General features: G+C 43.5%; 1 protein-coding gene across 2 annotated transcripts in view; it reads right to left on the bottom strand.

The window, feature by feature from the left end:
* The window catches only part of flt1 (fms related receptor tyrosine kinase 1), a 269771-nt gene that overhangs the window by 172157 nt on the left and 72273 nt on the right, over nt 1-25341 (bottom strand). For both annotated transcript variants that reach the window (XM_038817857.1, XM_038817858.1), the window contains exons 7-10: nt 22700-22874; nt 19927-20044; nt 13476-13645; nt 4528-4684 (exon numbers count right to left, since the gene is read on the bottom strand). In XM_038817857.1, coding sequence (XP_038673785.1) covers nt 4528-4684; nt 13476-13645; nt 19927-20044; nt 22700-22874 — 620 coding nt within the window. The remainder of the gene's footprint in view (nt 1-4527; nt 4685-13475; nt 13646-19926; nt 20045-22699; nt 22875-25341) is intronic.

Raw genomic sequence — 25341 nt, 5'->3', positions numbered from 1 at the left:
CTCGACATGCCATTCCATGGCACTTGGAAAATAACTAATTGGAAACCGGAATTTCTTCTATTGGAAATCAGGTTTTCTGTGCCATTCTATGGCACACCAGGATCTGCACTGCCATAGAGAGGGGCAGGATCTAATCTCTCGGGCAGGTCCGAGATCGGATCGCAGAAAGGGCACCACCCCAACTTAAAATCGCGGACTGACCCCTCTATTCTGTCCCTCCTCACCTTGTCCCAGAACTTCCCTTCAGCTTCACCTGGCCCACTATTCAGCCCCTCCCATCATTGCTGCCCTTCAGGATCTGCCCCTTGCCTGTGCCAACCTTGCACCTTGCAGTCCTAGAGGTTGCAAGTTGGTATATAGCCTCCCAGAAATTGCCGCCAGGGTGCCAAGGGAGTCCGTCATGGGAGCTAAGGGTCAGTGGGGGCTTGTACTGGGCTGGAGGGGCTCAAGTCATGGGTCAGAAGTCACTTGTTATCTCATAAATACACATCCATAATAATAAATTGAAAATGTTCTTTGCACCCCTAAACCCTTTGAAAAGCCTGTCACGATGCCAAGTTTAAACTTCTGTGTAATGAAGGTGAAAGTTGTGCCTTTAAAGTGGTGGAAACCTTTGAAGTGGATTACACACAGTCAATTTTATTGCCTTTTGAAGTATTGAAGGTAGTGTGTATGGCTAGGAGGTTGAATGCTTTGAACTGGACTGTTCACATTGAATTTCATGCTTCATTGCCTGCTAAAAGCATTGTGATTGACAGCTAGCTGGAATTTCAAAGCAATAGATCAGATTGTGTATTTGTATAGCCCTGCAGGGATCCATTAAATCAGGGTAGTAGCTGTTTCTGTAACTGTATTTTTTTAAAGTGTCTGCCTATATGTTTTCCAAGATCTAATTCGAACCTGGGTCCCTGGTGCTGTGAGGCAGCAGTGTTACCCACTGTGCCACCGTGCCACCTAAACACCATTTATCTTCACCTCTAACCTTCTCCACATAAATCCCTCCCCCCACGGCGACTTATTCTTTAATAATGTCATAATATAAATTTTTTTTTTTAAATTTCCAATTAAGGGGCAATTTAGCGTGGCCAATCCACCTACCCTGCACATCTTTGGGTTGTGGGGGTGAAACCCACGCAGACACAGGGAGAATGTGCAAACTCCACACAGACAGTGACCCGGGACCAGAATCAAACCTGGGTCCTCGGCGCTGTGAGGCAGCACTGCTAACCACTGCACCACCGTGCTGCCTTTAAATAATCTTGAATTTTCTGAGAAACCTCATTCCAAGTAGGCCCTCACACGCAAGTGAATTTTCAGAAAACCTTTGATGTATCATGCATGATCTTCTGAGAAGTGATCGGCGGATACAAGGCGCTGCAATTGATGCAGGCACTCAAAATCTTTTGACTTATTCCTTCCCTACATGAGGCCACTAAATAATGATCTGTGAACAATCAATTGCTGTGAGACCCCCATCCCCTCACACCCCCGCACCCTTGGCTCCTTATATCTCCCATGCCAATTCATGCCCCCCAAACACCACCAATAGTGGTTGACACAACAAAAAAACTCTAATTGCTTCATAGTCAGGTGAGAAGACCGGTTCAATTTCAGATCGTAGAGGTGAAAATATAATTCATTTTGCCATTCACCTCCTCTCAGCCCCACCCCATATGATCTGGTAAAATTCAGTTTATACAAAGTCAGATAGAAAACAGAAGTCTTGCTCAACATAAAAGCTGTTTGAAGGTGCATTGTTCACTATTAGATATACACTGAGCCTGCATGTCCATTTGTTAGAAACATCAACACTAAAATTAGCATAACACATTTGATTCAAATGGATTACAAGACACTTTATTTAAATTAAGTAATAAACAGCTTAATAAAGTGGCAAGAGCAGCAGAAATACATCAAAGCTCTCTTGATCATTGGACAATAATTCTGTAAAACCTTTAAACACCAAGGAGAGATTAAAATACATTAAAACGGGGAAAGCCAGCAGAACCTATTTTTGACATTACAAGAAAAATATGCCTTAAACCTTCCCACAAAATGTTCACATTAACTGGTGGACTGAATTCCTTTGTCGCTTTGAAAATTGACATACTACATATGAAAAATATTTCTGCGGATAACATTATGAAACAGAACCAGGAAACACAGGTCATGCCTTTTCTCGCAACGAATCTTGAATAAACCAGCTTTTCCAAAGAACAATTGTCTCTATAATTTAGTCAAGACTATTCTACCTCAATCCGCAAAGTGTTACTTTTTGCTTTTCCTGTTGTCTGTTCAGGGAGTATCATTAAAAATTACTTGGTACAGACACTTCACTACTTTTGTATGTTGCATCCTTACATTCTAAGTATACTCGCATTTCTAAACATCTGCAGAAATAATGCAGATTAAATTTCTGCATTTATAAATGAGTGTATATAGTCTGTAATCAAACAGGTTAAATACATTGGCTGGATTTTGGCGATCAAGGAGGCAGTTAAAGTTGAGAAATGTCCTGACTCGCTGCGCCTGCCTCGGTAAAATGTGCCCTGATACTCACAATACTTGCTCTGGGGACCGGGGTTGGGATGGAGTCGGACCTGCCGACCCCAGGAGCAGAGCATCGGTGTACACAGGGGAGTCGGTGAGTGCTGAGATGGGCTGGTTAGAAGGCTCGCTTTTGTCCTTTGGGACTTTGCACCAATTGTGTTAGAAGACTTTGGGCTCTCTAGTCCTCATCTCTCACACTCCCTCACCCCCCACTCAACTACCACCAATGGCCCCTTATGTTCTCAATGCCATGTCATGCACCTCCAGCCACACCCATGGTTCAAGTCAACTCAATACCAACTCAGGCCTCTTCAATGTCCAATCGCCCACAGTGTATGATGTATATAACTAATGAGCCATATCGTAACAATGGCAAGTGTGGAACTCCAGTAAAAGAAACTAAATGCTGGCCCTACAACCCTATGGAGGTGTCAGTCAGACTGACCATTAAATTGTCAAGAACAGAAGCTTCAAACACATATGAATAAACATTCAGACTTTGACTAAAGAGATTACAGAAAGAACAAATTATATAACCACTTAAAGTTTTCAATCAAGCAAAGTTAACAATTCCCTTCAGCTGTCAAAACAGAACCCCTTGCTGAGCTAATGTTTTATCCATCTGGGATCACAGTCAAGCATTATTATGTATACTTGACTGTGAATCCAGACTAATAAAAGCTTTACCTCTGCAGAGAATTCTTGTTTGGCAAGTGAATTTTTGGCTTTGCTTGATCGACATCTTTAAGTGGATATAATAGGTTGTTTTTTCAGTGATTATTATTGTTATTACATGGCTCATGAGTTAGTATTCCATAGGGCCATAGGGGTGGGTGAGGGGCATGAGTTGGCACTGTGTTGGGGTGGAGGCATCAATGGGGCATGAAAGGGCCATGTGTAAGTCCTTTTGAACTTACCTTTCAAAGGGTTCCTGAATCTAGACTATGGTTCACTACTCCTCTGAGAGGCCGTGAGCCATGAGTCATGGAGAAGCTGGCCAAATCCCATGTAAATTACAGAGGGCTAGGAGATGCAATGCAGCCGGTCATGTCAGGAGTGCCCAACTGGCACCCTTATCATGCATCAGCGAAAAATGAGGGCACCGGGAATGGGAGTGGGAATCCTGGGATGAGGTCCCACACACCATTTTTACATGCCTCCAGAATCGCTCTGACTCTGCGAAAACCCAGGCCACAGTAACAAACTTCTAAACTATGTTTGTTGCATCAATCGTAAATCAGTGTCAAAGAAAGCAAAAATTAGACAAGGAAACAAAGACTCACACATGTTTAACCATGATTAACTCTACAATAAAGAGATTCACATTAATCGTTGACCATTTAAATACATGCCCCCTGAAAATAAGTGCAAACAGAAAGTGCTTACCACAGGCAGTTTGCCAACAGCTTCTATGTGTGAAATCCCAGTCAAACACAGTGTTGTGCAATTTTTTTGTATAAACTTTACCAGCCAACAGGCAAAATGGTAAAGGGGAGGGACTTTGAGGGGGAAAAAAGAACCAGCCTTTAAATAGCTTTAAATACACTTGGATTGAGAGAATTTTTAAAGGAGACTCATTGGAAGTTTCTGAATAAAATGATATTTGACAGAGGAGATAATATGTGAATTCCATTTCTGATAATTTAAAAATAATGAAAAAGCATGTTTAGGTAAACAAAAATATCTAAGTTTTTAAACAAACACTGACTGCCCTGAGGATTTTATTTATAGTTAACAATGTTTCATTTCTATTTTTGTGTTTGGCATATATGCACTTATAAAAATATTCATTTGGCACAATCTGTAGCTAGCCACAATCATTAGGCATGAGAAATTACTATAATGAAATATATATTAAACACATTGACTTTTTTATTAAATAAATGTAAGTAAACCCACAACCTGCACTTAACCCATATTGTTAATAGTACTTTACAGTGTAAATAAATGAAAAGTCAAACAAACAAATCTACTTACTGTGCTTTTGAACTATTTTGGGCACAAGGTTGCCATGCCCATTGAATTCTAGGAATAGGGATGCCATAGGCAATGCATGACAGAATCTGTTTGCTGCCCAAAGGATAGAGATCAAAGTTCTGAGAGGACACTGGCTTTTCACATATATGTGGTTTGACTGCAAAAACAAATTAATTAGAAAACCAAAAGCTAAATAGAAAAGATATGAAATCAAAATGACACAATTTGCTAAATTACACACTAAGGCCCTTATTCACAGACCCTAAGTGAAGAGAGTACCATCTTTGCAGTGGAATGTATTCATGCTCTGTCCTGTTTGTCTCATCAAAATTCTTTTTTTTTTGTACGTGAGAAAAATCGAACTTTACACAGTCATCTGTGAAGATACATACTGCAATCTCAAGAAAAGAATGCTGCCCTACAAAAAGTGTTTGAACAATCCTCAGGAGAGATGTTACAATAGTAAAGCAAACGAATGGCTGAATGAATAACAAGAAAGTGTTCTATATCCCAATTATTTCAGCATTGAGTTGCAAATCTTCCGCTCTTAATAAAGGCCGGAGGTCTTCTGCTAATGAATTTACAAGTTCTCTGCATGTAATAAACATGTTTATCTTCTGCGTTTCTGATTGTAGCAATGTCTCAAGTTCCTTAACATCGTTAAGTTGCTGGATAAGGAAGCAAAAGTATGGACTCATACTTTTAGGATGTGTTCAGGCTCCTGCCATATAGTGGTTATTGGATTCAGTTCTGCTCTCCTTTGGTATCCACTCCAGCAGCTGAACACTTTGTTTTTGTTTCAAAGCAGAATCTCACAGCTTTAGCAGTATCACAGATAGCAAGGTCCTGCTGCTATGTTGCAGGTGCCTGTATAGCAGGCTGCATTCACATGTCTCTGCTGAATCTCAGTATACTTTGATGATTGACTTTTCGGTTTTGTTTCACCTTCTTCCTCAAGGAATGATGGGCTTCGCCATGGACCTTCTTTGCTCTTTCTGGGCAGGATTTATTGTCTACATTGCTTCTCTTCCTGTACTTGTTGATAATGAAGTTCACAGTCGACTTTGGTATTCCAGTCCTCCTGGATATTTCATGGGCAGACTTTTTACACAAGTGATAGTCAATAATGATAGCTTTTTGAAACTCTGAGAGTTGCTTCAGTTTTTCCATTCTGAGTAAAGCTGAGGCACCTAGGATAGCAAGAATGTGTTTTTTTATAGTGTCCACAGTTGCTCTAGAACATTCCCTAACATGGCTTAATGTCACTGGGTGATAACTACACAGGGATTGTCCAAATACATTTTGTAGGGCAGTATATAGTATTACAATTAAAACATGCAACATTATACTAAGATTTTAAAAGTGAAAAAATATTGCTCTTAATATACAATTGTGGGAAACTGGTGGAAAGAGGTGGAATTTACTAAAAGATTTGATAATTATATGGAAACATTTAGGACTTTTTCATTGCCTTGATCTCTCTAAAAATTTGGTTTATATTATGAGCAGGATCCTCCAGTACCATAGCCACGTGTTTCTCGGTGGCACACCGTTCCTTGGCATCGGGATTCTCTCTTCCTGCCGCTTGTCAATGGGATTTCCCATTGAAGCCACCCCACACCACCAGGAAACCCACGGGAGGGGGTGCGCTGCCAACAGGAAGAAAGAATCCCAACAGCCGGAGAATTCCAGCCTAGGTTTCTATTGGTATATTGGATTTTACCTGGCTACATATTTAACATTATACCATGAAACCCGTCAACAGCAACCATCCGTGGTTCTCACAAGCAACTCTTTATTCCCAGCATGTGAAGGCAGCATTGTGGTATTATCACTGGCTAGTAATCTGGAGACCCAGGGTAATGCTCTTGGAACCTAGGTTCGTGTCCCACCATGGCAGATGGTGAAATTGAATTCAATAAAAAATCTGGAATTAAAAGTCCAATGATGACTATGAAACATTGTCAATTGTTGCAAAAACCCATTTGGTTCACTAATGTCTTATAGGGTCTGACCTATATGTGACTCCAGTCCCACGACAATGGGGTTGTCTCTTAAAATACCCTCAGGGACAGGCAATAGATGGACTGGCCCAGCCAACGATGCCCACTTCCCATGAACAATTTTTTTTAAATGTCCTCTTGTACAGTTGTAAGTCTCATCCAACATTACTCCACACACTATTACTTTTGCGTTTATCACCAAAGGGAATTATGGCAAGAATGGTAACACTTCTTCACCACTCCTTCTTTCTCTTTGCTCTTTTATTACTCTTACTTTATCTTCCAGAATCAGAAAGGTTCTTGTATCATTGGGAACTAGTGCACTTTATGGCAGCCATTTTTGAAAGGATATGTAGTCTCTGCTTTGTGCTGATCTGGATTGCCATGGTGTTCACCATGGATAAGACTTCAAATACGTGGTGACAATTACATGTCACAGGGCACTACAAAGAGGTTTTTCAAAAATAAAAGTAAGTGGGCATTTTGCTGATCTTGTGGTCATTTTCTTGGGAGACATTTGTTGCTCACAGATGGTTGCTGTCATTGGTTTCACTGTATGAAGCACAGTTGTCAGTTTCAAAGATGTGAGTATCGACTTCCTAAACCTACATAATGTTTTAAATTTCTAAGTTTGGGTTGCATATTATCTCAAGCAACTAGCCACAGTATGTCCTGGCCAGTCAGTTTTTACAAAATATAATTTTTAACTTTAACTTTTTCATTTTTAAAATCTTTATACTTTCCATCTGTTGATTATTGATGATATGGTAAGTTTTGTGAGACTCCACTCCCCACACAGAACCACAGCTGATGCAAGTACAGATTGGAGAACCATGCCTCCTGTTCAGTAGATCCCTGATTTTAAGAGTGGTTGGTCTTAGTGACCAGAAAATTAGGAGCACTACAAATCGAGTGAGGAAGTCAGCACAACTATTCCTCTGATGTGTTGCTTCATTTTGTGAGACATAGTGACAGGAGTGGATCCTTACAAAATGTATTCTAATAAACTAAAATAAAATAAATATAATTAATTAACATACTAACTAACAGTGGAAACAAAAGGAGCATCTTCACAATTTATACATTTGGAATTTAAAAACATGCTGAGGAATATTCCCTCTGGAAATTGTGCACAAGTGGGAATTAGGTAAAGATTTCAATGGGCCCACGTCAGCAGCAAGAAAAACAATGACTATTAGAAGAGACGTGACACCATGGAATCATACTCCGAAAATCACTGCCCCCTTAAGTAGGCACCTGGAAATGGAGCCCTTTCCAAAGCCATTCACAAAAGCACTTTGGGTGCTGATGTAACAGAATGAGTTGGACGTGTTAATGGTTATAGTGGCTGGCACATTGCATGTTTCTTTTATAGGTTATTCTAGGCTGCTAAAGAAAAATGTCCATTGTACAGCTAGAAAAATTGCCACTTGGGTAAGACAGCTGCAGGAAAGCGGGACTGGCATCTAGACACAAGAATATGTGCTTACTCATCTAGAACTCAGTGGCTATCACCCTTGGGTTGCCAAGAAATGAACCTTCCCACTTTTGACTATTTGAATATTAATTCATAGAATCACTACAGTGCAGAAGAAGGCCATTCGGCCCATCAGGTCTACACCAGCTCTTAGAAAGAGCAAACCTACTTAAACCCACGCCTCCACCCTATTCTCGTAACCGCATCTAACCTTTTGGACACTAAAGGGAAATTTAACCTGCACATCTTTGGACTATGGGAGAAAACCGGAGCACTCAGAGGAAACCCACGCAGTCAAGGGGAGAAAGTACAAACTCTACACAGACAGTTCCCCGAGCCTGGAATTGAACCCGGGTCCCTGGAGCTGTGAGGCAACAGTGCTAACCACTATGCCACTGTGCCGCTAATCATTAATCTGATTATCCTTACTGCAAAACTACGGCTGCATATCAGGAAAAGGGAAACTAGCTGTATAATTCTTGGTTTTGAGACTCTGAATCATGATGGTGGGATCTGTATGTATCAGACAGCCAGTTAGCCAAAACAAAATAGGGTAAGGGAGCAATAGTGAAGATCAGGTAAAGAGTTGTAATATAACTGTAAATATAAGTATAGAGATATTCCATTCAATGAATCTTTTCCAATCCTTTGCTATAAACATGTGCCCGATACTCTGTACATTGTTCAGCTACTCATGTCCAGCAGTACTAAGGCAACCAGGAAACTTGAACTACACCTAAATCATTCTACTTCACCTCAGAGTTACACATAAGAACATAAGAACTAGGAGCAGGAGTAGGCCATCTGGCCCCTCGAGCCTGCTCCGCTCTTCAATGAGATCATGGCTGATCTTTTGTGGACTTTGGGTGAAGAAGTTCCTCCTAAACTCAGTCCTAAATCTACTTCCCCTTATTTTGAGGCTATGCCCCCTAGTTCTGCTTTCACCCGCCAGTGGAAACAACTTGCCCGCATCTATCCTATCTATTCCCTTCATAATTTTAAATGTTTCTATAAGATCCCCCCTCATCCTTCTAAATTCCAACGAGTACAGTCCCAGTCTACTCAACCTCTCTTCGTAATCCAACCCCTTCAACTCTGGGATTAACCTAATGAATCTCCTCTGCACACCCTCCAGCACCAGTACATCCTTTCTCAGGGAAGGAGACCAAAACTGGACACAATACTCCAGGTGTGGCCTCACTAACGCCTTATACAATTGCAGCCTAACCTCCCTAGTCTTAAACTCCATCCCTCTAGCAATGAAGGACAAAATTCAATTTGCCTTCTTAATCACCTGTTGCACCTGTAAACCAACTTTCTGTGATGCATGCACTAGCACACCCAGGTCTCTCTGCACAGCAGCATGTTTTAATATTTTATCATTTAAATAATAATCCCTTTTGCTGTTATTTCTACCAAAATGGATAACCTCACATTTGCCAACATTGTATTCCATCTGCCAGACCCTAGCCCATTCACTTAACCTATCCAAATCCATCTGCAGACATCCGGTATCCTCTGCACTTTTTGCTTTACCACTCATCTTAGTGTCATCTGAAAACTTGGACACATTGCCCTTGGTCCCCAACTCCAAATCATCTCTGTAAATTGTGAACAATTATGGGCCCAATGCTTGATCCCTGAGGGACACCACTAGCTACTGATTGCCAACCAGAGAAACACCCATTAATCCCCACTCTTTGCTTTCTATTAATTATCCAATCCTCTATCCATGCTACTACTTTACCCTTAATGCCATGCATCTTTATCTTATGCAGCAACCTTTTGTGTGGCACCTTGTCAAAGGCTTTCTGGAAATCCAGACCACATCCATTGGCTCCCCATTATCTACCGCACTGGTAATGTCCTCAAAAAATTCCACTAAATTAGTTAGGCACGACCTGCCCTTTATGAACCCATGCTGCATCTGCCCAATGGGACAATTTCCATCCAGATGCCTCGCTATTTGAAAAATGAAATGAAATGAAAATCACTTATTGTCACGAGTAGGCTTCAATGAAGTTACTGTGAAAAGCCCCTAGTCACCACATTCCGGCGCCTGTCCAATGAGGTCGGTACAGGAATCGAACTGTGCTGCTGGCCTGCTTGGTCTGCTTTAAAAGCCAGCGATTTAGCTCAGTGTGCTAAACCAGCCCCTGATGATAGATTCCAGCATCTTCCCTACTACCGAAGTTAAGCTCACTGGCCTATAATTACCCGCTTTCTGCCTACCTCCTTTTTTAAACAGTGGTGTCACGTTTGCCAATTTCCAATCCGCCGGGACCACCCCAGAGTCTAGAGAATTTTGGTAAATTATCATTAGTGCATTTACAATTTCCCTAGCCATCTCTTTTAGCACTCTGGGATGCATTCTATCAGGGCCAGGAGACTTGTCTACCTTTAGCCCCATTAGCTTGCCCATCACTACCTCCTTAGTATTAGCAATCATCTCAAGGTCCTCACCTGTCATAGCCTCATTTCTATCAGTCACTGGCATGTTATTTGTGTCTTCCACTGTGAAGACCGACCCAAAAAATCTGTTCAGTTCCTCAGCCATTTCCTCATCTCCCATTATTAAAACTCCCTTCTCATCCTCTAAAGGACCTATATTTACCTTAGCCACTCTTTTTTGTTTTATATATTTGTAGAAACTTTTACTATCTGTTTTTATATTCTGAGCAAGTTTACTCTCATAATCTATTTTACTCTTCTTTATAGCTTTTTTACTAGCTTTTACTAGCTCCCTAAAGATTTCCCAGTCCTCTAGTCTCCCACTAATCTTTGCCACTTTGTATGCTTTTTCTTTCAATTTGATACTCTCCCTTATTTCCTTAGATATCCACGGTCGATTTTCCCTCTTTCTACCGTCTTTCCTTTTTGTTGGTATAAACCTTCGCTGAGCACTGTGAAAAATCGCTTGGAAGGTTCTCCACTGTTCCTCAATTGTTTCACCATAAAGTATTTGCTCCCATTGTACCTTAGCTAGCTATTCTGTCATTCCATTGTCGTCTCCTTTGTTTAAGCATAAAACGCTAGTGTTTGATTTTACCTTCTCACCCTCCATCTGCATTTTAAATTCCACCATATTGTGATCGCTCCTTCCGAGAGGGTTCCTAACTATGAGATCATTAATCAATCCTGTCTCATTACACAGGACCAGATCTAGGACCGCTTGTTCCCTCGTAGGTTCCATTACATACTGTTCTAGGAAATTATCGCGGATACATTCTATAAACCCCTCCTCAAGGCTGCCTTGACCAACCTGGTTAAACCAATCGATATGTAGATTAAAATCCCCCATGATAACTGCTGTACCATTTCTACATGCATCAGTTATTTCTTTGTTTATTGCCTGCCCCACCGTAATGTTACTATTTGGTGGCCTATAGACTACTCCTATCAGTGACTTTTTCACCTTACTATTCCTGATTTCCACCCAAATGGTCCCGGATGTCATCCTTAAATAACAGAGCTACACCACCTCCCTTACCATCCACTCTGTCCTTCCGAATAGTTTGATACTCTCGGATATTTAACTCCCAGTCTTGACCATCCTTTAACCATGTTACAGCAATGGCCACTAAATCATAGTCAATAACGATGATTTGCGCCATCAACTCATTTACCTTATTCCGAATACTACGAGCATTCAGGTAAAGTATACTTATGTTGGCTTTTATACCTCTGTTTTGAATCTTAACACCTTGATCAGTAACCTCTCCTAAGTTATATTTCCTCTTAACTTTTCTCCTAATTTTCCTTGTCGTTGAACCCATATCTTCATGTAACAACCTGCCACATCGCTTACCATTTACGTTTTTACTTCCCATTTTATTCCTTTTAGTATTACTGGGCCTCTTGGCTGAACTCCCCTCAGTCACTGTACCTTGTACTGTTGCCCTTTTTGATTTTTGACCTTCCGACTTCCTGCATTGGTTCCCATCCCCCTTCAGCAATACTTCAGCAGAAATCCCTTATCTGCTCAATTTCATTTGCAATGAATTCTGAAGAAATAATATTTTACTTGGATTGTACCTTGATAATTAAATATTAACAGCTTCATCTTATACTGTGGAGATGGGACGGGAATTTGGATTATACTTTGAATGTTTTGCTTGTTCAAGTGGGACTAACCATCACCCTCTCAAGAGAAATTAAGGATGGGGAATGGCATTCTTTACGACACAAGAAAGAATAATTAAATAATCAAATACCCAGCTTAATTTAACTTTATATAAAAAAGTGTCTATAAAAATGTCTATTTATTAAGAAAACTAAAAGGCTTCTTTGCATTGCAGGGTTCTTATCACCTGCCAGACTTCACCTGCCACAAACACCAATTCCACCTCCCACTTCATTTGCTATGTCTGCCCAGCTCACCCACTACTTTAAATTTCCTAATCTACCCTGGCTCCACTTGTCGAATTTACAATGTTTGCCCTTTTTTTTTTTTTTCTTTTTTTAAATTTAGATTACCCAATTATTTTTTCCAATTAAGGGGCAATTTAGCGTGGCCAATCCACCTACTCTGCACATTTTTGGGTTGTGGGGGCGAAACCCACGCATTCACGGGGAGAATGTGCAAACTCCACACGGACAGTGACCCAGAGCCGGGATCGAACCTGGGACCTCAGCGCCGTGAGGCGGTTGTGCTAACCACTAGGCCACCGTGCTGCCCTATGTTTGCCCTTTTTACATGTTTCCTCCACCTTGTTTCTTAAACCTGCTCCATCTTCATGTTACAAATTATGTCATCCAATCTCAGAGTTTGGATTTCTGTGAATTATACTTCCCTGTATGGTGGTCTCTTGCACCTTGGCACATTTGATCTCGGCACGGTGCTTGGGACCATGGCTGTTTTCAAAAGGAGCTCATCAATTTTCTGTCTGTTTATATTTTCAGATAGAGAATTGAGTGGGCAGGAGAGCAAACCTCTTCACAATTGTCTAGTTAACCGAGCTTTGAATATGTGTCGATTACTGTTTATTAATGTTACACTGAACTTCCTAGTGCATTCATAGCACTGTCCACTATAATAGGCAGTAAGCATACCGTTCTGCTATCTTCAGAGACTTAGTGAGCAAGAGGGTGGCAGAGTTCGATAAAGTAGTACAATACAATGTACCAGCCTCCAGTATTGCAAGTGAATTTCGAATTGATCAAAGTGAAGTAATGGCAGGTTTTTTCAATTAATATAATGGTCAGGAGGCCACTTAAAACTGAAAGAGGGCTTTGCATCAGCTGAATCTACTTTATGATTGTCATGAAGCTAAATCACGTTGTGTGGTCTAAACTGATGCTTTAATTGTTTGATCCAATTTATAATGTCACATTGCATTTCTGATGCCAATTCAACAACAATCGGAGTGTATAATTGTAATTAAAAATTAAGAACTTTCAAATAAAGGAATTCTGGAACTCCTTGTTCATAATGGGCACTTAGAAATATGTAGTCTTTATTTACTCACCATTTACGTTGAGAGAGAATGTGAGGTTCTTGTAAAAGTTCCATTGTTTGAGCCCCAGTATAATACTATAACTACCAATATCCTCTTCTGAAATGTCTCTTATAGTTAGTGCATAGCCACTGATCTTATAACGAGTAGACCTTTCAGGAAGAGGCTGCCCATTCTTTAACCTGTTGAGAAAAATCATTTTTTTTTACAATACAGTGTGTAACATCTAGGTAACCAGCGGCCTGGATTTTATGATCCGATGTGAAGCAAACACACTGACTGTTGTTCTTGAAGGAAGGATGCTACCCTCAAATATCTAGCAATGGCTGTGGCATTGATTCCCCTCTCTCTGACATTAATTTGAATCTGGTGCTAAGCCATAGGGAATTCCAGGCCTCCAGCAACAGTGATGGATTCAAACAGGGTAAGGAACCAATCACATTGAAGAATTCTCACAGAAGACAAACCAGGAAATAAAACACATTGGGCGAAATTCTCCCAAAACGGGAGAAATCGTAAAACTGCCGTAAAACCCGGGCGGGTTTTACGGCAGCGCGCCCCTTCCCGACGGGGGACCGATTCTGGTCCCCCGTCGGGGCTAGCAGCCCGACGTCGGAGGCTCCGACAAGTCGGGCTTAACGAAAATCGTTAAGCCCGCTTGCCGGAGTTAGCGCCGGCTGACGCGTCATATGACGTCAGCCGCGCATGCGCAGGTGGGAAGACTCCACCCGCGCATGCGCGGGTGACGTAATCGCGTTTTTGCGCGAAACCCGCGCATGCGCGGGCCGGGTTGCCCCTCAGCCGCCCCGCGTATTGATACTGCGGGGCGGCGGAAGGACAAATAGTGCGCGGGCATCGGGCCCGCTGCCCGCGATCGGTGCCCACCGATCGCGGGCCCATGGCACCCTTGGCACGGCCATGGTACTGCCGTGCCAATCGGTGCCATGGTTATTTTTTGCGAGTTTGTCACGACGTTTTTACGAACGGCAGGACCAGGTGTGTTTGCCGTTCGTAAAAAGGTCGTAAAGGGCTGGGACCTCGGCCCTTCTAACAGCTGTGAATCGCTGCCGGCCGTAAAAAAAACGGCGGCAGCGATTCGGGTCGGGATTTCGGCGGGGGGGGGGGAGAATAGCGGGAGGGCGTCAAAAAAGTCGGGAAGGCCCTCCCGCTATTCTCCCACCCGTCGTGGGGGGGGGAGAATTTCGCCCATTGATTATCCTTCATCTGTAGATATCATTATACAGACAGCAAAGTAAAGTTTGGCTCACCACCCTCTTCTCAAGGACAATTAGGGATAGGCCAGAACTACACACAATACTCTAGTATTGGCCTCAACAGTGTTTCACACAATTCCAACATTATATCCTTACTTTTATATTCTATGCTTCTGTCAATTAAGGAGAGCATTCCATTTGCCTTCTTTATAACCTTTTCTTCTTGAACTACTGCCATTAGGGAGTATGTGCTTGTACGCCAAGATCTCTCACTTCATCTACCCCCAGTGGCGTGCAGAGGGGGGGGGGGCCGACGGTGCATTGGCCCCGGGCATCCATTGGATGGGGGCAGTGGCGTGCAGAGAATAGATCGCGCCTGCGCACCGCGGTCGGCCGGAGCGCGCCTGCGCACCGCGGTCGGCCGGAGCGCACCTGTGCACCGCGGTTGGCCGGAGCGCACCTGCGCACCGCGGTCGGCCGGAGCGTGCCTGCGCACCGCGGTCACCGCTGGTGAAGAGGCGGCTTTCCACTCGGCGGCTGGAGCGGGAACAGAAAGGGCTCGAATTCTCCCGAATCGACGGCAATGCCACCATGGGTGCGTTTTCTTTATTCTTTATCTTTATCTTTTGATCCATTTTAAAACTCTTCTCTGCACCCTCTCTATAGCTGTCAACTTACTAAACAGCACGGTAGCATTGTGGATAGCACAATTGCTTCACAGCTCCAGGGTCCCAAGTTCGATTTCGACTTGGGTCACTGTCTGTGTGGAGTCTGCACATCCTCCCCGTGACTGCGTGGGTTTCCTCCGGGTACTCCGGTTTCCTCCCACAGTCCAAAGATGTGCAGGTTGGGTGGATTGGCCATGACAAATTGTCCAAAATTCTATGATTAACCTAGGACAAAAGTTCGGCGCAACATCGTGGGCCGAAGGGCCTGTTCTGTGCTGTATTTCTCTATACTCTATAAACTGTCGTGCCCAGAATTTGACATTTGGGCCAGGGGCACCCATTTGGGACAGAACCAGTATTTTATAAAGATTCATCATGGCCTCTTAACTTTTGCCCTCTTACCCTTTATACTTAAAGCCCAGGGTCCTATAAATGGGAGATTCTCAGAGACTTGACTGCAAGCTGCTGGAGCTCGGATCTTGAACAGAGCTTATATATCTGGATTTGGGGACCCTTTATGCACTGGCATAGTGCAAAAACAGGCCCCACATGACCAGGGTTTTGTGAAGAAGAAATGTGTCGACTGTGAAAATTATATTTGTGGAAATTGGGTGAAGTAATGCCGGTGTTTGATGAGACTTGGTGCTAAAGCTTTAGAGAAATGAAGATGGAATTTGATTTGAAGAAGTTCAACGTTTTGAAGGATATTGTGGCTGAAATGAAAGCGATACGTGCTGAATGAGCTGACTGAAATGTGTGAGATATGTCTTTGTATCTGCTATGTGTAATTTATCGGTCATATTATTTCAATTTTCCTGTTAATTCATGTTTAATTTACGTTGATTTTGGTGTGATTGCTAATATAAAAGTGAAGTCTTGTATATTGGTCTTAGTTGGGTTGTTTGTAGTTTGTTTCCACAAGGGTCATAACAGTATTTCCATGACGTTGCTGCTCTTAACCTTCTCCATGGGAGTTGCAGAGGAGGGAGGCACAACTTTCGAGACATAACATAACGAGTCTTTGGGGCATACAATCAAGATTTGCCCCGGGCATCACCAGACCTCTGCACGCCACTGTCTACCCCTTTTAGTATATCCCATTTACTGTGTACTCCCTATAATTTTTTGACCTCCCTAAATGCATGACCTCACACTTCTGTGTTAAAATCCATCCGAGACTTTAAAGCCCACTCCACCAGGGCCCCGTATCATCAGCAGGAGCTGCAGGGCACATGCCGGGGCCCGGCTACCCCTCTTGAAGTAGGAGAATCACTTTGGACTTTTTGAAAAAAGTCTGGAGTGATTCACGCCCGTTTCCCAGTGGGCGTGGGGACATAGCCCCATTTTTGGAGAACCCCACCCCCTATTTCTGCTCATATTTCTTCTGTTCTTATTATCTTATAAGTAAACCTATTCATAGGCAGCTCATTTGGGCTGTTATTTCTTCAGCATAATTTTGCACTCCACCTTACAATATCTCTCCCTATTTTCAAAAGCCTCCTTATAGCCTACATCTTCTATCATGGAGATGGAATGCTGCTTTCATAGTCTGCATGCTTCTTTATTCTTTATTAGGTGGATTGGCCATGCTAAATTGCCCGTAGTGTCCTAAAAAGTAAGGTTAGGGGGGGGGGGAGGGGGGGGGGGGGGGGAGGGGGGGGGGGGGGGGGGAGTGGTGTTGTTGGGTTACGGGTATAGGGTGGATACGTGGGTTTGAGTAGGGCGATCATTGCTCGGCACAACATCGAGGGCCGAAGGGCCTGTTCTGTGCTGTACTGTTCTATGTTCTATGTTCTATGCTTCCTTCCTCTTTAATTCTACAGCCATTATAGATGACAGAAGTAGCACGAGGAGCTTCTGAACCACCACAAATGTGGTAAAATACAAATCCTTTTAAATTCCTTCTCTGAGATGAGTCACGAAGGCTGATTTTAATTTAGGATAGGAATTTTCAGTCTGAGTGGAACCAGCAGACAAACCCTCTACACCTCTACAGCATGAAAAAAGATTTTAATTAACAGGTATAATCAGTATGGCCAGGAACTGGTTTCCAGGTGGCAAGAGACACTGCCGTGGTTGGAAGAGTGGGAATCCAGGACTGGGGAGGTGAAGCTTTCCTGGTTAGGCCCAGTGGCGCACTCCTACTCTTGACCGCATGGAGTCAGGGTGAAGTCACCTCATTTAAATATTACTAATGGGTGCTCGGGTCTGGGCTAAAGAATGTTTTTTTTCCCAGAACTTGCTGCCAAGTGCCTTTTCATTGCAGAATATTCCAAGGGCCTTACAACATACTTCTTTCAGCTCCAATATTCATCAGCAAAATAATAAACATCATCCGGATTTCAATAACAGAATAAATTACTTTGTCTACATTTAGCTGGTCAAAGATCATGGGTGGAGTTTTCCCAAAATATGTCGGAATGTCAGGCTCTGACAGAAAACTGGCGTGAAACACAGCCGAGTTTTCAGACCAGATTTCCCGGTACATAGTGCATCTGAAAATCTGGGGGTGGGGGTGTGGTTTATGTCTTTACTCTGGTGGTATGGGGCCTGATAGAGCTAGCAAGTCCGGCTCCACACAGATCGGGTCGCCATCTTTAAAGGGTGCCCCGATCTGCGTTTAAATTAAGTTCCCCCAAATTCTCCAGGGACTCCCATAAGCACCAGGGCAACAACCCCAACCACAGAAGTATTGGGGGGCACTCTTTCCCCCCTCACTGCACCCCCTCCAACATTACCTCACAAGTATCGGGGGGGGGGGGGTACAGCCCCCTCCCCTGCCACAACAATACAACATAGAACAGTACAGCACAGAACAGGCCCTTCGGCCCTCGATGTTGTGCCGAGCAATGATCACCCTACTCAAACCCACGAATCCACCCTATACCCGTAACCCAACAAACGCCCCCCCCCTAACCTTACTTTTTAGGACACTACGGGCAATTTAGCATGGCCAATCCACCTAACCCGCACATCTTTGGACTGTGGGAGGAAACCGGAGCACCCGGAGGAAACCCACGCACACACGGGGAGGACGTGCAGACTCCGCACAGACAGTGACCCAGCCGGGAACTGAACCTGGGACCCTGGAGCTGTGAAGCATTTATGCTAACCACCATGCTACCGTGCTGTCATGGGCACCCTCCTACTTCACAGTCATACCCCCACCCCCCCCCCCGCAGGCATCTCTCCCCTCCCCCCTCCACACATCACCACACATAAGGAGAACCCCCCGGGGTGAAGGAATATTATCCCCCCTGCCAGAGCTCCATTGGCATTGCCCCTTCATGTGCCCCTTTGGCACTGTTGCTTTGGCACTTCCCCTTGGCACTGTACCCAGGGAACGCTGCAAGGGTACAACGGGGCAGTACCCAGCCTTGTCCTTCAAACCCCGGGGCCAACAGGAACATCTGCGTCCCCAGTGTGGTCATCACGACTGGTCTTCGCTTTTGAAAACCAGTTGCAATTCACTCTGGAGTGACGTTATGCTGTCAGGGGAAGGGGGGGGGGGGGGGGGGGGGGGAGAAGGAGACATCGTGGGCGGAAGCTGCAGTGTAAATCCCTTTACTTATAATAAAATGTGTTTAAAGGGCGTGAGCCTGATAACGTCACAAGCAGGGAGAGGGAAAGATATCAAACTGAGATCTCATTGTCGCAAATCCCGTTTATTCCGCTCACGAGATTTAGCAGTCGTAACGGGATTTGCGCCGGCAGCCAACAGGGCTGCTAGATCGCGCACTCTGTTCCTCGTCATTTTGCATCATTTCCCTCAAAACATTATTTGTGTGCTCTCAATAAATGGGGCTGGTTTAGCACACGGCTAAATCGCTGGCTTTGAAAGCAGACCAAGGCAGGCCAGCAGCACGGTTCAATTCCCGTTCCAGCCTTCCCGAACAGGTGCCGGAATGTGGCGACTAGGGGCTTTTCACAGTAACTTCATTTGAAGCCTACTTGTGACAATCAGCGATTTTCATTTTTCATTTTCAATAATGATTCAAAATAGTAAAGAAGTAGTCAGTAAATCAAAGAAGCAAGGAGGTCTTGTGGCACATTGGGTAGCATCCCTTAACCAGTCTCTCTGAGTTCTAGTCCTGCCCCACGACTTAATAGTTAAGAAAGGTACATCCATAACGTGGCCAAACAGGTTGAGTATCAAACTGTGAAACACACGCCAATAGCAGGCAGTAAGAGCTGGAGAGGTTCTTGATCAGACATATAATGGAAAGAACATTAGACCCTATCCAATAGCTCTAGGCCACAATGTGCATATAAAAGTACATGTTTCCCCTTCATTCCGGACTCTCTAAACTGTAATCCAAAACAGGGAAGTTAAACACTGAACCTATGTTTATCTTTTGGAAATGTCAAACCCACGCCTGGTATGAGTAAGCTAAATCTCTTAAATTGCAAACCAGTGTATGCATTTTCATCCTTTGTGAAGTACAAATTTTTTATTCTTACTCATATACAACTTTTCGGTCTGTGTCCTGGCTAAATGTGAAGTCATGTAAACACAAATCTTTTTAGGCAATTTTTCTTGTGGTCAGTTTCCAAGTCATAGCTGTTTAATTTTAATCTTACCATGAAACCTCCGGCCGTGGAAATGCTTTGACTTTTACTGGGAAACGATAGGCTGCCTGCCCAGCAAGCACATCAGCAATACATGATTTCCGGCATCTGGCATTAATAAATGGTTTATCTGGTAGGGATAGAAAATACAAGGAAAGCAAATGTTTTTAATGATATCAACACCTTTTTAGGGATCTTTTACCTGTGATTTTGATGTGGGATGATGACGCATCCATATTCAAGTTATAAAATGCAGGTAAAATAGATTGAATAGGGGTAGCACGGTGGCACAGTGGTTAGCACTGCTGCCTCACAACACCGAGGACCCGGGTTCAATTTTAAAATGGTGTTCTGATCTCTCGCTACAACGGGGAGTTCCGGCGAGCAGAGCTCCCCATTGTAAAAAACGGGGTTATGTCCGCCTTCGGCCACACATTCCCCATTCAGGCCCCTTATTCAACACGAGTTGCATTGAATACCTATGTGTTTCTCAGTACTGCGAGTACCAGGAAACACGCGGCTAAGCGTGCTCACTCGGGGACTTTGTTGCCTTTTGGGAAGGTTGCGCCCTATCTTTTTAAATACATATATGAAATGTTGACAAGATGGGATATTACAAATTGTATTGAAGTATATTATCACATGGCATACATGTGACATCATCACAACACTTCCCACTCTAAACTATTTTACTGGAAAATAGAGTGCGTGGCAAAGCAACACACTATTACGCAAGTGCTGCATTTTGAGATGTGTCAGGAACGATTTTCCCATTGTGTTGCACCCGGCACTGATCCCATTCTGCCGGGTGCATAGCAAGAGTGGGCCAAAATGGGTTTTGTGCTAGGCACCAAGTCAAACGTGATGCACCCGACCCACGATGTCAGACATGGTCTGGATCATGCCCTTACGAGGCTCAGAAAAGGCTATTCATAGCTCAGAAAAATATGCCCACCCCGTTCGAGGTCAAATTCAATTGGCTCCCAGGAGTCACTGACCAAAGCGGCCAGGCGTCACACAGGTGCAAATTAGTACTGGTCTCCAAAAACGGTGGGATATGAGGTTGGCACTGCCAGCGTGCCAGGAGCAGTGCCCAGGCACCAGGTTGGTCCAGCCAAGTGGCAGGATCTGACCATCCATGCCAATGAAAAGATGTGTGAAGAGGGGGTATGAAGGCGGGTTATGAAGGTAGGTAGAGATGAAGGGGAAGGTGGGCTTAAAGTTGGGAGAGGGAAAGGGGGTCCCTAAAGGTGTGAAGGCCCTCACCAACCCCAGAGCGGAGTATTCTCACTAAGGGTGGGGAGTGATGTCCCAATGTCCACAAAGATGGATGGGTGTGGGGCTGGGTCACCCTCATGCCTGGTTGGTGCAGGGGGTGTCATGCAGACTTTTAGTGATGGGGGTTGTTGCCCCTCCGGGGTTGAGGGGTGGGGTGTTACCCATATCTGTGGGGAGATGCAATGTCTGTAGGTGGAGGGCGTGGGGAACCCTCAAACTCACTTTGAGATCTTGGCATCTTTTAAAAATGGCACTCCAATCTCGGAGGAGCCAGTCTTGCCTGCGACTTTAGTTCCCCACTGCAAAAAGAAACTCCAAGGATCTTCTAGTAAGAAACTCCCCAAGCTTAAAAAACATGTGTGGATGAATACCAGTCTGGATCGCACCCAAACACCCAACGAGAATCACCCAGCCAAACTCACCCAAAATAACCCAAGTTAGTTATTTGGGGAGAATCGCGCCGGTCAATTTTTGGATCTGTTATAACTTTATGACATTAATACAAGATGTTATGTTTGTTGGGACAGTGTTATGCTATTTACAGAAGAGATCAATGTTTCTCCTAGTGCTTTGGACAACGTTTATCCCTCAGCTGGTGAAAGTCAACATAGATTAAATGGTCATTTATTGGAACGCTACTTCCAGGACCTTGTGGTTTGCAAATTAGCTGCTTTCTATACCTACAAAACAGTAGTTATTACATGTTGAAAGGAAATTCATTGTCTGTGAAGGCCTGTGAGATATTTTAAATGACATGAATGGCATTATTAAAAATACTAAGTATAGGTATTTCACTTATATTAAACTGGCACAAGAACTTTGGCAGTGTTTAATTGTAAATTATTTTTTTCACGTTATTGTTCATAATTTCTTACGGCAGGTTTTAGAAAAGAGCAGATGACAGGATTTCCTGCTCAGCAGACCCGAAGGCCAAGATTTTCTCAGCACCCCCCCCCCCCCCCCCCCCCCCGGTGGCTACCAGCGGGATCTTCTGGTCCCACCAAAGTCTGTGGCTTTTGTATGGCTCGCCCTCCCTTCTGCTGGGGAACCCGTTGCAAGGGGTCAACTTCAAAAGGACCGTACTATCCGCTGGCGGGAGGGGCTGTGAGATTCCACCCATAGAATTTCCCATCAATTAATTTTGATGGAATTCTTTTTCTCATTGTCTTTGAGATTACGATTGCTCTAATAATCGTAAGGAGAGTGATAGGCATATTTGATTTGGAAAAATATGATGCACACAGACCAAAGTAAATCTAATAGGCTCTGAAATCCTTTTGAAATCAGAAAATGGAAGTGTTTCCTTCAAAACGCTCTTTGAACTGGAGCTCGAAAACCATCTTGTGTACATTGCAAACTGAAAATGTACAGAGCACAAATGCAGGTGTCAGATTTTCTGGCCTACATAGTACTTTTAGGCAAGCATAGCATTTATGAAGGATTTAGTACAAGTAGAATAAATGAACATTTTGACTTTGAATATTGATTTTATTTTACTATTTCTTACCATAAACGTTGACCGTTGCTTTCCTTTTTTTCACATATTCCCCACTTTTTACTTGACATACGTAGTTCCCTTTGTCAGATGTGAGTACTTTGTCAATAACAAGGATGCTATAAAATGTATTTATTCTACGGTCTGTCTGGTCAATTCTATTTGTTATAGATGTGCTCCTGTTTCCCTGAAACAGACAGAGAAGAAATTAAGATTGTATACAACATAGCTTTAACTTCAGTTAGTGATGGATTCTCATTGATCTTTAATGATGATGCATCCTATCTGGCTGCATCACAGCCTGGCATAGCAACTGCTCAGCCCATGATCGTAAGAAACTACAGAGAGTCATGAACACAGCCCAGTCCATCACACAAAACTGCCTCCCATCCATTGACTCAGGCTACACCTCCGGCTGCCTTGAGAAAGCGGGCAGCATTATCAAAGACCCCTCCCACATGGATTGTTCTCTCTTCCAATGTCTTCCATCGGGCAGGAGATACAAAAGTCTGAGAACACGCACTAACAGATTCAAAAACAGCTTCTTCCCCGCTGTTACCAGACCCCTGAATGACCCTCTTATGGTCTGAACTGATCTCTTCACACATCTTCTCTACTGAGCAGTACTACACTCTGTATGCTTCACCTGATGTCTGTGACTATGTATTTACATTGTGTATTTATGTATGTCCTATGGTTCAGGTTTTTTTTTCACAACCCGTATAGACTGAATGCAGAACAATACCGTTCACTGTAACTCGGTACATGTGACAATCAATCAAATCAACAAATAGGACTGGCCAAATAAATGCTGGCCCAAGTTCTTAGCCAGGCATTTTTCTGTAAGCAGTGTTGACTATTTAGGGTTCAAGCAACAGGTAAAAAGGCTTTTCACTACCCAGTTATGGGGTTGAGGCTAATTCTAGTATCTGCATTAATGTCGGCATGAATTATATTAGATAACAGGGCATGATCCAGGGATCAGGGGCTGGATTCTCCATTGTCGGGATTCTCCGTTGCAATGGGGATTTCCCGATGGCATGGGGCTGCCCACAATGGGAAACCCCATTGGCTGGCTGGCGAGATGGAGAATACCGCCCCTGATGTCTGGTTTAGTGTTACATTTTGCAACACATTTGTGAAGTGAGCAATCAAAAGAGCCTGGGCAATTTTTAAAAATAATTTTCTTTCAGAGGATGTGTGTACTACTGGCAAGGCCAACATTTAATAACCATCCCTAATTGCCAATGAAGGTCATCGTGAGCTGCCTTCTTGAATCATTGTAGTCCATGTGGTGTAGACTTTTTGGAGGGAGTTCCAGGATTTTGACTCAGTGACAGTGAAGTGAACTAGCGGATAGAAGTTGCAAGTTTGGAGCCGAGGAGAGTTGCTGCAAGCTGCATTTGATAGATGATACACACTGCTGCCACTATGCACCATGTGGAGGCAACGAATAGGAGTGGTGGATGGTGTGGGAAGCTTTATCTTGGATATCGATGGAGCTGCATGCATCAAGGTAAATGGGGAGAATTTCATCACACTTCTGATTTGTGCCTATTAGATGGTGGAGAGGCTTTAGGAAGTCAGAAAGCAAGTTCCGCGCTGCACAATTCCCAGCCCTTGGTCTTCTCTTGTAGCCACCATATCTATTTGGCTGGTTCAGTTAAGTTTCAGTTAAGAATTCAGTCAGGGTAATGGCATTGAATATTAAAGTGAGATGAAATGAAAATCGCTTATTGTCACAAGTAGGCTTCAGTGAAGTTAGTTTGAAAAGCCCCTAGTCGCCACATTCCAGCGCCTGTTCGGGGAGGCTGGTACGGGAATTGAACCGTGCTGCTGGCCTGCTTGGTCTGCTTTAAAAGCCAACAATTTAGCCCTGTGCTAAATCAGCCCCCTGAAGGTGGCCATTGTCTGGCACTTGTGGAATGCAAACGTTACTTGCCACATATGAGCCTGGATCACATCATTCATAAAAACAATGAACAGCGTCTTAACTCCATTTTCCTTCAACTAATTTCACTTTAAAGAGAACGTTCTAATCATATGTATAACAAAGTACTGAGAGAGTGTAGCATGGCACATAAACAGGAAACCAATACACCTCATGTTTTCATTACTTGCACAGTAGCACAGTGGCTATCACTGTTGCTTCACAGGACCAGGGACCCAGATTTGATTCCCGGCTTGGGTCACTTTGCGGAGTTTGCATGTTCTCCCCGTGTCTATGTGGGTTTGCTCCAGGCGCTCTGGTTCCCTCCCACAAGTCCCGAAAGATGTGCTTGTTAGGTGAATTGGGCATTCTGAATTCTCCCTCAGTGTACCGAACAGGCGCCGGAGTGTGACGACTGGGGATTTTCACAGTAACTCCATTGCAGCGTTAATGTAAGCCTACTTGTGACACTAATAAAGGTTATTATTATTAATTGAAGAAATGTTTCCTTTTTAAATTCATTTAGCATGGGATTTGCTTTTACTTTGGTATAAATTTTGTTTGTTTAAATAAATATATTTCATATACCATACATTTTTCGACAGCATGTGTAATTTGTTACACAGAGCGGGTATAGTGTACACAATACACTTTTCCTGTGAAGCAATTCATAATGTTCTTCACGTTAATTTCAACAGGAAGGGAGGGGGGAAATATGAATTTC

Source organism: Scyliorhinus canicula, chromosome 14 (genome assembly GCF_902713615.1).
Source record: "Scyliorhinus canicula chromosome 14, sScyCan1.1, whole genome shotgun sequence".
Lineage (NCBI taxonomy): Eukaryota > Metazoa > Chordata > Chondrichthyes > Carcharhiniformes > Scyliorhinidae > Scyliorhinus > Scyliorhinus canicula.
This window is presented reverse-complemented; position numbering and strand designations above follow the sequence as displayed.